General features: G+C 40.4%; 1 protein-coding gene across 6 annotated transcripts; it reads left to right on the top strand.

Annotated features, from left to right (window-relative positions):
- Positions 1 to 2578: 2578 nt before the first annotated feature.
- On the top strand, positions 2579 to 11924 carry LOC108244760 (glucosaminyl (N-acetyl) transferase 4). 6 transcript variants are annotated; one of them, XR_005234055.1, is made up of 4 exons: positions 2579 to 2689; positions 2785 to 3694; positions 9325 to 9419; positions 9494 to 9851. XR_005234055.1 is itself a non-coding variant. In XM_025009355.2 (4 exons), exon 4 carries the CDS (start codon positions 9859 to 9861, stop codon positions 11158 to 11160), a length of 1302 nt encoding a protein of 433 aa, XP_024865123.1. In that variant the 5' UTR covers positions 3343 to 3694; positions 9325 to 9419; positions 9494 to 9612; position 9858; the 3' UTR covers positions 11161 to 11924. The 6 variants fall into 6 exon arrangements, 5 of the variants coding, with proteins under 5 accessions (XP_024865123.1, XP_024865122.1, XP_017286693.1 ...); XM_025009355.2 differs by lacking the exon at positions 2579 to 2689 and adding an exon at positions 9858 to 11924 and having other exon boundaries at positions 3343 to 3694; positions 9494 to 9612; XM_025009354.2 differs by lacking the exon at positions 2579 to 2689 and adding an exon at positions 9858 to 11924 and having other exon boundaries at positions 3343 to 3694; positions 9494 to 9640.
- The last annotated feature ends 3303 nt before the right edge of the window (positions 11925 to 15227 follow it).

Below are 15227 nucleotides of genomic sequence, written 5' to 3'. Positions count from 1 at the left end.
CCCATTTTCAAACTTGGCATCAAACCATAAAAACAGGACCATATTAAAAAAAGAAGCACCTTTAACAGCCATGGTCTTGTACCCATTTTTTACCTTCCTGGATAGAAGGTAAAATATCTTCAACTACAGAATAAAAGTCCAGATTTGCCATGTCCTTAATGACTGACATATTACAGCAGTATAATTGTTTATGTTTTTTAGTTTGTATTATTGCAAGACCAATCAGTTTTAAATCCATTTTGATTTCTGGAGATCATCTGAGTGGCCCCACCTGGTCGGAGATCCAGACTTCACTTTGGCAGCCTGCAGAATGTTGTTCTGTGCTCACTTCTGCAAAATTAAATACCAGGTTTCAGGTAAATGAGTAAGGAATGCAGACACAACACCTCAAAAACAAAAACTGAATTATTATAGCAAAACGTCTGAGGTGGCAGTAAAACATACAGAGAAACTAAACACTGAGCACCACTGTGGTCACCAACAATGACCCAGGGATGAGGAGGTGGCAGAGACTGAGGGTGAGTGGGAGACTGACAGCTGGGCCGACATATGAGGAACAGGTGAAGGGACAAAGATATACAAGAACAAGTTACTATGAAACACAGGGACCAAACTAAAACACAAGGATTACAGGAAATAAAAAAGAGATATGAAACACCCAAATCCTGACATTAAAAGGCCTAACATTGTGTAAGGAAGGCACATTGCATGCCACCTGTTGTGGTTGGAAGATCTGGACCCGAGTGCAGACTAACACAGGAGCAGCTCAAAAAAAACCTAGTTTATTAAAAACAAAACAAAAAACAAGAGGCTGTCGTGGCAGCAAAAACTAAATAACAAAAAACGTCACAAAAAGCAGGGTCTATGAGGAACAACGAACCGGTGAGTGTTGGAGGCCGAAGAACCAGTTATAAGGACAGAAGGTGATTGATAAGGGGATAAAGGTGACTGATTACAAACTAGCAACAGGTGCAGATGGGTGTGGCCAAAACTAAACAAGAACTTATTCAACTAAACAAAGTAAAATAGTGAAGTGAAATTTATTTATATAACACTTTTCAGCAACAAGGCGACTCAAAGTGCTTTACAACACAAGAACAAAATACAAGAGAGAAAACTAAACTAAAAAACAATATCCAAAATATGAACTAAACCGATAGAAATAAAAACATCAATGCAGTATAATACTAAGAGGTACCAAAAGAAGGCCCGCTAACAGCCAACATGATGGAGATCACAGTTACAGAATCAGAGATAATAAAGTAAAACAGAATTACAGAACCATGTAATAACAATAAACCTAATACAAAAGAAGCTCAAAAATACCCAAATCCTAACACCACCTTTCACGCCAGAGTTTTAAATTAGGATCATCTAATGTTGAGAAATGACAGAGTTGTAGCCAACTTAGTCAACCTTAATAACAACAATATATATGATGTCATACAATGTTGCTATATGTCATGCTTAGTGTGTGTTACTGTGTCGTATTTTATTTTTATATTTTACTAACAGAGAAAAGGTTGATAATGGTGACATTTTTAAACAAAGCTCTTGTAAAATCAGTTTAAAAAGTGCGTCGGGGATCAGTGGGGATCAGTACTACCACAGCGAACTCAAGCCCAGTCTCTTTCAGATTCACTGAGTTACTGCCACTTTAGTGTTTGGTGTAGTCAGACAGTTTAATGAGTTCAGACCTCTTCACCTCGGAGTTTGTTTTAATGCTCTGTGCTTTTGTGCTCCTTCTTCTTTATTCCTGTTTCTAGTTCAGATTTTTATTCCTTCTTACGTGTAAAAGTTGTAAAGACTCTTAAAACATTATTTTGGCTCTGCAATTCTGGTTCTTAAAGTCTTTTCCGGGTTTCTGTGTTTGTTTCTGGCGGAATAAACTTCTGCTGTTCGATACTGCAGTTTGGTATCGATCCGATACCAAGTAAATACTTCGGCAGTTAACTGATATCGATCTGTTCCGATACTTTTAATTTATAAGGACAGCCTATAAAGGAAATAATTAGGTCATGTTCTGTCCATGTTTTTACCCAGAGAAAACCCACACAATAAAGGCCTCATATACTTTCACAACAATTAAATGACAGAACTTTTGCTTTCCACTGTTAATGAGCTGATGATGTGCAAGGTTTCCAAACAAATAAAAAGTACATAAATTACTATAACTACTGAATTTACAACAAAAAAATCAGTTCAAAGTGTAAAATTAATGTTTTAGAATTTACAATCCTCTTAATTTTTTGTTTTGTTAAGAAACAAAATAATATAAGATTGTTTTCCCTTTTACTGAATTCTTTTCTTATTTAAATAAAGTGCATACAGTTATGGATGTAAAGACTTAAATCACAGACTTACTGAAAGAGAAACTGTCCCTGTCTTCTTTTCTTGGCATTTAGGGCCAGCAGGACCAGTTTTACTGGAGCTGCCATGTTGTATTTCTTAGAGCCAGTCTGCACAGAACCATAGACTGTAAGCCCCACCTAACCCCCCCCACCCCCCCCACACACACACCCACCCACACACACACAATCATGGTGTCACAGAAGCGTTCTTTCATAACCCTCAAAAGAGAGACAGAGATAAAGACAGGTAAAGAAGCCCTTTGACTCCAAGGCCATGGGAGGGTTAAGCACAAAATAACAAATGAAAAAAACGGAATAGTTGAACATAAAGCAGCAAGGTAGGAACTACGGGAATATGTGACGAGTCCACCTGAAGACAAATTATGTGAGGTGTACTTTGTATTTTCTAACAAGAGAAATGTTCTGTTTACAGGGTTCCAGTCAGAGGTCTACTCATTACCAATCTTTAGCCCAACATCTGTAGGTCCTGGTACATGCCAGGTACCTCACCAGTATATACCAGGTAAGATCCAGGCATGTATCAGGTATGTACTTGGTACATAATGGTTCAAACCCTGGTATGTACCCTGTAAGTAAAGAGTTACATGTCACATCCCTGTGGGTACGTAGAACATACCAGGTATCTAACCAGTATGTACAAGGTATGTATCTGTATGTATACAGGGTATGTACCCGGACCCGGTACATACCCTGTATATACAGGATAACAAGTCACTTCATAATATATTCGTAACTACATTCAGGCACTTGGCCAGTTTGTACCCTGTAAGTAGTGGCAAGTCACAAGCCAACATCGCTCAGCCGCTGTAAGAACCAGACACTTAGCAGGCATATTCTGGGCTGTATCTGTATTAAAAAACCACATACTGTTTATAAACAAAGTGCTGAGAGCAGAGGAGACGCCATGAGGTATCGATACCACCACGCTTGTATCGATCCGACTCTAAGGCCCCGCTGGTATCGATAATATCGATATTTGGATAGATCCGCCCACAGGGGTCTGCTAAGTGTGCGCGTGGCCGTCGTGTTTCTTTAGGTTCCTTGTTTGTCCGGAGAATAATGTGTCCACTTCCAGGTGGGAATGTCTTTGCGCTTCGGCGCTTGTGTCCCCGCAGCTGTGCGAAGAAAGCGGCGGGCAGGAGAGCAACTTTCTGCTCCTGACTGTTTGACTCTGTCCGCCGTCGGGAAGTTCAGGGACTGGATGAGACGAGTGATCATCACACACCTTAAAGATCAGAGGGCGGCTCACTTCCACCCACCTTTAACCGGAACTTTGTCCAACTTTCAGGATGACTGGATGTTTGTGAAGCGGCCGGCTCCAGGTGAGTGTTTCACTGAATGCTAATCAGACATTTTTTACAGTTTGCGTAAAAAATCTAACCCGTCTTTCCCAAACAAAGACGGGTTAGATGTTGTTTAGTGTTTGTTTTGTTGCTGTTTTATGTCGCCTTTTTTCTCCCTCCCGCGGGTCCAAGTTGTGCCTCGTGAAACCAATCCGCTGTGATGATAGTATCAGAAGATCACACATATGACAGCTCCCCCCACACACACACACACACAGACACACAATCGAAATGTGAGTATTTCCAAACACAGCTTTCTGGATCAGATTGGAAATAATATTTCTACGGTACAAAGTTAAACAACTTCTGTTGAAGTGGTGTGTGCATAAATATTCACCCTTTTTGCTTCAAAGCCCCAACACTTACCATTAGATCCCCTACAAATGGATCTTATTTCAGTGAAGGTAGAGAAAATGTCCTGTTGTATGTCTCCCCTCGGTCTCTAGCTCTATGTGTTATGTTCATGTCTGCTCTGTCTGCTCCAACCAATAATTTATCTTTAAATTTTATTTTTACTGGACTTTTAAGGCTCAGCGGTGTAGAGGTTAGAGCTGTCGCCTCCCAGGAAGAAGGTTGCAGGATTGCCTGGGGCCTTTCTCACTCCACAGACCATAAACATGCATGTTAGGTTAATTAATAACTCTAAAATTGTTCTTAGCTGTGAGTGAGAGTGAATGGTTGTTTGTCTCCATGTGTCTCTGTGATGGACTTGCAGCCTGTCCAGGTGTCCCCCGTCTCTCCCCCAGTGACTGCTGGGGACAGGCACCAGCTCCCTGTGACCCAGAATGGAGAAGCGGGTAAAGAAAATGGATGGATGGATTTTTAAAACACAACAGGTTTTGCTGGATGCTACTCCTGCAGTTAAATATGATCCTGTGAGGTCTAGTGTTAGCAGTAAAACCAGCAGAATGTCTTGATGGGGCTGAATTATTTCTGCCCCATGAGACTCCCAAAGCTACCTGCAGTTCTGATGTCTGCCGACAGATGATGTAATAAATCTACTGATGACCTGCCCTGCCCCATAGATGCAGATAAGAAAACCAAAAATGGATTGTAAAAACACATTTTAAATTCCATTTAAAATGGTCAAAATAGTTGGAGAGTGAGCAACATTATTAGTAGCATTTCTGGAACGATCAAATTTTGCACATGCTGAAAATGATGCAAACTGAATTTTTGAATGTCTAGCTTTATTTTTGAAAAGTGTAACTTTCAAATAAGATTGCATGGCCGACATAAAACACGAGTAACCAGGAGTGTTACTTTTTACCATTTCAATTAGTAACAAGTGTGTACAACTTAACTCCCTAAACTGACAAAACTCTTAGGAGTAAGTTTGGATCATAAATCTAAATAATGCCAACAACAGCTGGACAAGGTCAACCGATCAAATTTGGCAGATCCATGGCAACAAGGCATTTTTAAACTGGAAATCATGTTTTAACCACAAGTCCTGACCATCGGTGCACATTTTCCCACTTGCACTGTAATTAGTAAATGTCCCAACACTGAAACAGTGTTTACACAAGCAGGCAAACATAAAAAATGCAAATAACTTTAAGTTCCAGCTATGAAATTGTTAAGCAAAAATATTAGAACTGGGACATATCTATAGCACAAAAAGACATGGTAAAATTTTCACATTTTCCAACTTAAGGCTTGTGCTGAAAATGAATGTCCCCAACACTGAAACAGTGTTTCCACCTGTGGGTGACTGGATTACAGTCTAGGCCTCCTTTATTAGCAAAGGCAGATTTATTTTTACAAAGAGAAGCATTTCTGCTTTCTCACTCTGGATCCTGTTTCCCTTTTCATCAACGATATGCGACGCAGCAGAAAAGAGACGCTCACTGTCCACACTTGTACATGGAGCAGAAAGGTACTTGTGGCAGGAAAGCCAGCCATGTTGCTTTTCCAGTACTGCAGGGGGCTTTCATTTCTGGGGATGGGGGGCTCACTCAGATAGCCATGGACCTACAGGACAGCAGGGAAGTGAGTCACTATGTATGTGTGACAAATTAACAGCAATCTAAACTTTGCAACATTCTGCTCTCCTCCTTAAGAACTTTGTTAAACTTTTCTCTGAACAGAAGACAGCGCTAAAGGCCCAACCCCAAGAGTGCAGTGATGTATGACTAAAAAGTTTACTTTATAATGATCTATTTTTCAGTACTTCAGACCATTAAGGAGACACTGAAAATCCCTACACAGGGGATTCTAACAGGTTATTTGCATAAAAGGCAGTTTTCTAAAAGCACTATACCTGTATGCTTGTGTGGCTTCTCAGGGCTGCCTGCTCTTCCATGATCGAGTTCTCCTCCAGGATTTCATCATGCATGTCAAGCAGTGGCTGTTCACCTTTTGTGCTTGCTCTGCTCTTCTTGTCTTGTGGTTCTTCTGTGACTGGTGTTTCTGTAGCTCTGTCGCTGCCTTGCTCAGTCATCGTTTCAGTGCCACAACACAGGGAATACCATCTGCAGTACTGTAAGCTTATCTCCTTCATTAATTGTTCAAACGGTGTGAGAAGCAGAGTCGTGTTTTTAATGAGGTCCCACTTTGCAAACAAAATGGCTCTTTTCATTTCTAAGTTTTCATAGATCCACTGAGCTGTAAGACTTAACTTACTCATCTGACTTACATCTGAACTCCATATATCCGTAGTGAAGCTAATGTCCGTCACATTGTCCAACAACTTGTGGACATGCGCGACCACCACTTCGTGCAAAGCCGGGAGCGACTCGTCAGAAAAGTAGCGCTGACTCAGAAGACTGTAGCGGGGTTGAGTGTGCTCGATCAACCGCCGGAATCCTCTGTCCTCCATGATGGAAAATGGCTGGTCATCAAGAGGAATCATTTCCATTGTTTTTGTTGTGATTGACCTGACTTTTGCGCTGTCTTTGGAGAATTTTGTGGTTTGCTCGAATGCCTGCTGTATTGGGCTCCCAGCTGCTGCTCACTCTACTTTTGTTTTTGCCTGTTGGCTACTTTTAGCACCGTTAGCTTTCAAATGGCATATCAAATTGGTGGTGTTGAACAACATAACGCAACATCCTCCTCGCATTACCTCGGCTTTGCAAGCATTACACACTGCTTTTCGTGTGCCTTCTCTTGATTCCGTGAAAAATGACCAGACCGCTGACATGGCCCTCTGCTTGTCATTCCTTCTTCTTCTTCTTTTGTTGCTGTGCAGCTCGGCTATCACTGTCACGTGATCATACAGATACCGCTCCCCCTCCCCTCCCGAAACAGAAACACAAATGGCAACAGGCAGTAAATAAACATCGGACATCAATATCGTCCCACTTTTACATATCTGACCGAGACAGATATGCTAAAATATGACCAACATCAGCCGATACCGATGTTAATGCCGATATATTGTGCATCCCTAATATAAATAAATTTGACTTGACTTAAAACATTCAGCTTGATTGGCTGTAATGTGCTATAATTTTTAGTATTTGTAACTCATGTACTTTTTCAGTTGTTTAACTTTATTTACAATAATTTTCCCCATAGCAATAAATTGAGATCTCATCAGCTCTCAGAAATCTGTTTCTGCATATTAGCGCTATTTTTGGCTTCTTATGCTACATTAGGTTTTAGCTACTGTTTTGTAAAAATATTTAGCATTTAAGTATGTCTTTGCTAATTGTAGCTTTAATGTACAATTTTGCTGCATTTAGCTTTTAGTCATTGTTTTACTAATATTTGCTTTTAGCAACTGTTTGCTAATTTTCACTGTTTTTACAAATTTGATCTTTTAGCTACAGTTTCGGTACTTTCAGCTTAAATATACAGTTTTGCTACATTTAGCTTTTAGCTACGGTTTAGCAAATTTCTGCTTTTAACTGCTGTCTAAAATACAAAGTTACAAGCTAAAAATTACAATCAATATTGGATAAGTACGAATCAACATGAGGCATCGTCAAGCACCCAAATGACTGTTAGAAGGAGAAAACAAACAAATGTTTCTGAACAAGATGATGGAAATAATTCCTAGTTTCTCAGTATTTCAGTCCTAGAGCACTGTTAAATTCACCTACAACCTTTAAACAAATTACCTTTTTCCTAATGCTTGTGATTGATGATCACTTCCTCGGGCCTTTCTGCTGCGGAGGAAAGACGGCTCTGTTCAAAAGCTGAAGTGGATATCTGCTGTGATTAAAGTTTAAAAAGGAAGGTACTGGCACAATGTCTGATAATGTAAATATTAACAATAATGTCTAGTTGGGTTTTTTTGCTACCAAATGTGAAACAGCGATATGTTTGTTTGTCTGTTAGATAAAATATTTCATGAACCACATAACAGATTTGTATGAATCTGTCAGAAAGTAATGATCAGATGGATATCTGTCACTGGTTAACTTTTGAAGTCAATCCAATTGAAGATGGTCGCCACAGCTAAGTGATCTTAGCAAACACAAAAATCGCTATAACAATTTTACAAACATCCAGTTCAGACCTGGTGTGGTAGTAGCTAATAAATACTTCAAGTGCTACACATTGTGTAACATCTTTACTTAAAACTTTAGCATTAACTGTTGGAGTCAGTCCTGTCTGTTAGCAAAATATCTCACTAACCAATGGACGGAAAATAATGAAACTCTCAAAGTAATCATTGGATGTACATCTACAGCTGATTAACTTTTGGAGTCACCCCAATCAGCCTTGGCCAACACAAAAATGACTCTAACTTTGTCAAATTTACAGATACTGAGCTAAAGTTTGGTGTGGGAACGACACTCTGAGTGCTAGCAGACCACACAAGATCTCGCAACATTTGTCAGGTCTGATTTGTTTTTAGGACAACAAAACAAGGACTTGAGCAGTAAATCAGAATAGTAAATGGTCCACACTTTCATAGTGTCTTTTTAGCCTCTCTCGGTTCGGCAAAGTGCTTTACAATGTTTGTCACTCACCCATTCATACACATGCTCATACAGCACATCCAGCGTATTTTTACACACTACATACAGTATTTTTTTTATATTTTCACTCATACACACAAATACGCATATCAGTGTGCACATGGCTTGCCCAGGAACAATTAGGCTGTGGATTAAACCCCCAACAAGGCAACCATTCTTCCACTTTTTGCTAACAGACAGAGCTGACACCAACAACTAATGCTAAAGTTTTAAGCAAAATCTCGCACAAAGTGAAGCTCTCAGAGTACGTGTCAGGGATGACTCTAAGCTACGAACACACCAAAGTTTAGCTTAGTATCTGTAAAATGATCTAGGTTGTTGTTATTTTTCTGTCTTCTAAGGGTAGTTAGCTGTGGCAGCTAACTGCCTGCCATCTTGACTAGTCTTGTCTTCAAAAGTTAGATAATTGCAGATGTACATTCAACGATTACTTTCTGCACTTTTTTTTTTATAAAAATGTGTTTGCAGGTTCATGACATACTGTATTTTGCTAATGTTACAGACAAATAACAGATATGGGCAAAAACATTCTCACCCTTTAACACTTGACAGGGGTTGAATGTTAAAAACAGAACAAAGGAAATCCCAAACAGAATGCTAAACCACATATTTTGTTAATAAAACTGTTTTTTTTTTGCTTTTTTGGGTTTTGGTTCCTGTTTGCTGATTGGTTGGCAGTTTATCACCTGCAGCTGCTTCTTGGTAATCAGCTCCCTGGCTTCTTAAGGCTGCCCTGAAGACCAGTTCCTCGCTGAGGCATCGCTAACCTTTTGGTACAGTAGTCTCAGCCACTGGAGTGTTTCTACGTTGCCCGAGCTTTACTTACCAGTTGTTCTCTTGTGTTCAGAACCATCTCCTCGAGTTGAACTGGACGATCTTCTCCTGTTAGCCTGGAAACCCAGAAAGTGAGCCGCTTGCCGAACCCTGTTCCTGTGCCTCTACTGTCTGTCTCCTGTCAATCCTGAGGTGGTACTCATCAACCTGCTTCCAGCCTGTAAATTCTCACCGCACTGTAAATAAACCCACTTACCTTTTATTAACTGCCTCCTAGTGTCTGTCTGCCGCTCGACTGCTTAAAGTTTGACAATTCAGCCCATCCTGATAGTATCACCTCTCTCCTCAGTGACCAGGCACAAACAAAGTGATGCAACAGTTTGTCTGACACAAGTTTTGCTTCTTGTTACTCTCATGTGTTTTTTCTGTCCCTGCAGGATGAAAACAAGACGCTTGATCCAGTTCTTGACGAGAAAGCAGTTCATCCCCTCGCTCGTGTCTCTTCTGATGCTGAGTGTCTTGCTGTTGGTCAGAGTCAAGTATAACAATGTGTCTGATTCCTTGGGTCTCTCAGGAGCTTCAGGCTTACAGACTCTTTTCAAACACAACATTAACTGCTCAGCTATTTATGACCTGGACCCGGTGGAAGTGGGTAAATCCCTGATTATCAGGAGGAAAAAAATGATGGAGGATAAAGATGAAAGTCTGATAAGCCTCACAGGAAACTGCTCCTTCTTTACCCAATTCAGAGGTTACAACGACGTGTGTGTTTCTGAGGAAGAGAGAGACTTTCCTCTAGCTTATTCTTTAGTTGTACACAAAAGTGCCTGGATGGTAGAGAGGCTCATCAGGGCAATATATTCCCCCAATAACATTTACTGCATCCATTATGATCAGAAGTCCTCCGCTCAGTTCATCTCTGCCATGGAGAGTTTGTCCCACTGCCTGCCTAACGTCTTCATCGCCAGTAAGCGAGAGGCCGTTTTTTACGCGAGCATCAGTCGACTGAAGGCTGATCTCAACTGTCTGTCCGATCTTATAAGGTCAGAAGTCAAGTGGAGATACGTAGTAAACCTATGTGGCCAGGATTTCCCCCTCAAATCCAACATTGAGCTGGTGTCAGAGCTTAGGAGGTTAAATGGCTCCAACATGTTAGAGACCAGCAGACCGTCTAAAATGAAGAGGCAGAGGTTCACATTCCACTATGAGATCCAAGATATGAGTTTTGAGTATCAAAAGCTGCCCGTGATAACAAAGAAAGAGAAGAGCCCCCCACCACATGGAATAGAAATGTTCATCGGCAACGCATACTTTGTCTTGTCACGTGAATTTGTTCTGCATTTGAACTCCTCCGATGTGGTGAGGGATTTCCTGGCCTGGTCAGAGGACACCTACTCTCCAGATGAGCACTTCTGGGCCACACTGGTGCGACTGCCAGGTGTTCCTGGTGAGGTGCCCCGATCCCTGCCCGATATCACAGACCTGATGAGTAAGACCAGGCTGGTGAAGTGGCACTACCTGGAAGAGAACCTTTACCCTCCGTGCACTGGGGAACACGTTCGCAGTGTTTGCATTTTTGGGGCAGCAGAAATGCGTTGGTTACTCAACTATGGCCACTGGTTTGCCAACAAATTTGATCCCAAAGTGGATCCCATTCTGATTCAGTGCCTCGAAGAGAAGCTGGAGGAAAAACGGAGGTTGTTTCAATCAAAAACAATTCTGACGTGTCGTAAAGGTTAGCTGAAGTCGTATATTAACAGACTGATGTGAACTGGAACGGGACCAACCTTCCCTGCCGGTTGATTCCAGCTGTTTGAAGTCTCACCGTCTCCATGTAAATGAATGAGACATTCTGAGGAATGCAAGGCCTTTGATAATTGTATTTTGTGGGTCTGCCACATTAGTTGACATGCTTTATTGTTTACAAACACTTTATTTAACTCATCATATGTTGTTGCAACATTTTTTGTTGCATTTAGGGAGAAAGTATTTTTTCAGTTCCTGTTCATTTTAAGTCCCTCATCCTAAAAGACCCATTTTACTCTCATTGGCAAGAAATGGAGAGGTAAAAAAAAGGAAAGGTTGTGACTACACCTAAGGCTTCTTAGACCAGGCAGTTTAAGAACAATGTCTTCTGACTGATTAACTCACTGTGGTGTGGACTTTACAACCCTGCTGATTGTTTTGTTTGTTTATGCACAAAAATCTTTATAACTGGGAGAAAGGACCACAAAACATGACTTAATGCAGCAAAGAAGAGTACTTTAAACATTGTTTATGCTTTTAAAATTCCGAAAGCATCAGTTTAATTTATTCTATATTTATTTAAAAGAATAGATTTTATTTTGTTTTTATTTTAAACTTCACTGCAAATGAATTATGAGAATACACACTGTTTAAAAACTAACGAGTTACTTTTGAAGTTTTTCTGTGTTTACCTGTTTTAATGAAGTATTCTGCATAAATCTTTTGGTCAAAATAAAATTTGTGCAAATTAAGATGAATTTATCTGTATGGTACTTTATTCTGTTCCTTTTAGCTTTCAGCTACAGTTTAGCTAATTGTAGCTTTAGCACCCACCTACTCTATTCTCTTTCCCTTTTTCTCACTACCTCCTAACATTTATCCGGGCCCTTCCAATGGCTGGTATGCATTCCTTTTAAGTGGCTTATTTTTATTTTATTTTTTTCATAATTAAATGAAAATTTGCTAAAATGCTTACATCAAAACATCTAAAAAATGCTTGTCACTTAAGTTCCTCATGTTGACAAAAACACTTGTTTAGCTGGAAACTTTGTCTCTAAAATCTATTTTATTGATTACTTGTTTCTACCTGAGTGGCTGTGGCTCAGTAATTAGAGCAGTCGTCCTTCAATGGGAGAGTTGAAGGTTTGATTCCTGGCAGGAGTCCCAAAGTGTCCCTGGTCAAGACATTGAACCCCTCATTGCTTTCAATGTGTGTCCCATCGCTGTATGAATGGAGTTTAAAGCACTAATTAGTCTCCATAGAATGATTTTTTTCAGATTAGCTCTGTAGAGATTCAGTGCTGTATGAATGTGTGTGGATGGGTAAATGAGGGCAGATTGTGTTGTAAAGCACTTTAAATAACCTGTTTGGCTAGAAAGGCGCTATATAAGTACAGTCCATTTACCTTTGAAAACTCTTTTTGTGTGGAGACAACCTTCTTGCACTGCATAGTGTATTATTTCAGGGTATGTCATACTCAGTATTCAATAAAGAAATAAAACTTAATAGTTCCAGTTAATCTTTCTCTCCAATGATATTTTATTGAAAGAAATCATTATTGGTGCAATCATTTTGTGGAGATCATGCAGTTGCTAAGAAACAGTTGCTACAGCATAAAATAAAACCTCTAATCAACACCTGTGGGTTATTTATTTATTTCTTTATTGCTATTGTCATAAATTTATAAAAAAGATTAAGGTACACAGTTGTTACACTTCAAACTCAACTTCCCCTTTTTACTCTGAAACAAAGCATGATAACAGTGGGGGTTGACAATAAATGCACAACCAACGTTCACTATGACTAATCAGATTACTCTCATTTGAGGTTTTACTCACAGATGATTGAAGCTAAAAAATAATCATATGGTTTCCATCTTAAGTCTTAAAAAACATCAACAATGAAAACAGAAAAGTGGGAGAAATAGTAGAGTGGAATGTAACTATCCCAAAGTAGTTTTATTTCAATGACTTTTGAATGACTCTCAGCTACTGCCACACCAAGCTATCAATGTCAAATTGAAAAATCAGAGCCATTTTTATGTTGGCTGATGTCAATTAGCTGTGGAGAATTTCTTGAATTGGGGTGACTTCAAAAGTTCATCAGTTGTAGAGATACATCCAAAAATTATTTCCTGAAAGTTTCATTAAAATATGTCCACTTCTTCATGAGATATTTTGCTAACAGACAAACTGGACTGACATCAACATTCAAACCTGAAGTTTTAAATATCTTGTGCAATGTGTAGAGCTCAGTTTTTAGCTCAATATCTGTAAAATTGGCTGAGCTACAGCAATTTTTGTGTTTCATAAGTCAGTTGTCTATGGTAGCCATCTTAACTTGGGTTGGCTCCAAACTTTAATCAGTTGCAGATGTATAGTAGAAATGTTTGGCAGAGCACCTGTCCATGAGATCTTCAACCCACACCTCTGGAAGAGTTTTTTTCCCCTGTCCCAGGGGCGGTCAGGGACATGGAACCCGAATGGGTCATGTTCAAGGCCTTTATTGCAGATACAGTTCCAGGAGCTGTGGCCTAGTGTTAGGCATCAAGTTTCAAGAATTGATTGGAAGTGGGACTAAGATTCTGATTCTACCAGAATCGCTCAAATTTTTAAATTACAATTTGTATTTTTTAATTCCGATTCTGCTGACGAAGAAGCCGTAGGAGATGTGTTTGCAACCATGGACAGCATGCGCTGCCTCTTCCTCAGGCTCTGACCCTCAGCCTAGCAACGCACTGCAGCCAGAATCAGGTAAGTAAAACAATAAAATGCTTTTTATACCAACATTGAGGCAGAAAAGAATTTATACTCTATCTAAAACTTTGGTTCAACTCAAACGTAAATACCCAGCTAACGTTAGCCCATGTATTTTTCATAGACAAATGACCTAAAATTCTTAACATTAGGCAGACAGTTGACCAGACTCTGCGATGTGCTGCTACTGACAAAAGACTTACCCTTTGCTGTCAGGTCTTGCTTTTTCATATTTATGCATTCAAGCTGCTTCTTCTCCCAGTGAACATGTGTTTTCCACTGCAGGAGACGCCATCTGTCCAGAACACCTATGCCTAGTGCCTGAGAACACAGATATGATCCGTTTCCTCAACAAGAACTGTTTCTGATTGTATACTGTACCTGCTTGGTGCCTGTCACAGTGGTTACTGGAGGACCCACTGAAAGACACCAGTGGTGATGGAGGCCGTCAATCTTAAGAAGGCCTTTAGGGCTTGGCTGACCTTGAGGAATTTGGAGAGGCCATGGAGAAGAACTTTCCATTGGTCTCAAGGGTTCTGACAAATTGTTTGACGACTCAAAAGGGAAAACAGGCCTTGCCTCGGCTGTGCTTCATCTGAGTGGGGAACTACTGATCTGGACATGGGTTATTGTTAAGTGGTGAAAGGAGCACTTTGAGGATCTCCTTAATCCGGCTACTATGTCTACCATTGAGGAGACAGAGTCTGGGCACTTGGGGGAAGACGAGTCAATTACCATGGCAGAGGTCACCGAGGTAGTCAAAAAGCTCCCCAGTGGCAGGGAACCAGGGGTGGATGAGATTTGCCCTGAGTTGCTGAAGACTCTGGATGTTGTGGGGCTGTTATGGTTGACAGGTCTCTTCAGTGACTCAGGGCTGTCCCTTGTCCCTGATCCTGTTTGTGGTGTTCATGAACAGGATTGCTCCCTCCGGGTGATGAGGTTTGGATCATGACTGAAAGAACAAGATCCCAGATACAAGCGACTGAAATGATCTTCCCTGTTGGGAGGCCAGGCTCATCCTTAGAGATAAGGTGAGGAGGTTCGTCATCCAGGGGGAGCTCAGAGTAGAACCATTTTACATCAAAAGGATCCAGTTGGACTTAGACGCTGTTTGTTGAGCTCCCCCACGCTAACCTTAATATCAGTCAATAGGACATTTTATTTTATATCTGAGCCTCTAGGCCGACTGTGTACATGGTCTTAACTCGTGAGGATTAGTTTTTTTGTTGTTGTTGTTTTTTTTACTTTGGGCTGAACGTTTTTTTTTTTTTTTTGTGTGAATATGCCGGAATCGAGAAAGGCAG

Source organism: Kryptolebias marmoratus, linkage group LG14 (genome assembly GCF_001649575.2).
Source record: "Kryptolebias marmoratus isolate JLee-2015 linkage group LG14, ASM164957v2, whole genome shotgun sequence".
Classification (NCBI taxonomy): Eukaryota; Metazoa; Chordata; class Actinopteri; order Cyprinodontiformes; family Rivulidae; genus Kryptolebias; species Kryptolebias marmoratus.
This window is presented reverse-complemented; position numbering and strand designations above follow the sequence as displayed.

Excerpts from the sequence above, each read along its gene's own strand:
- LOC108244760 (XM_017431207.3), top strand. The coding sequence starts at position 9,859 with ATGAAAACAAGACGCTTGATCCAGTTCTTGACGAGAAAGCAGTTCATC.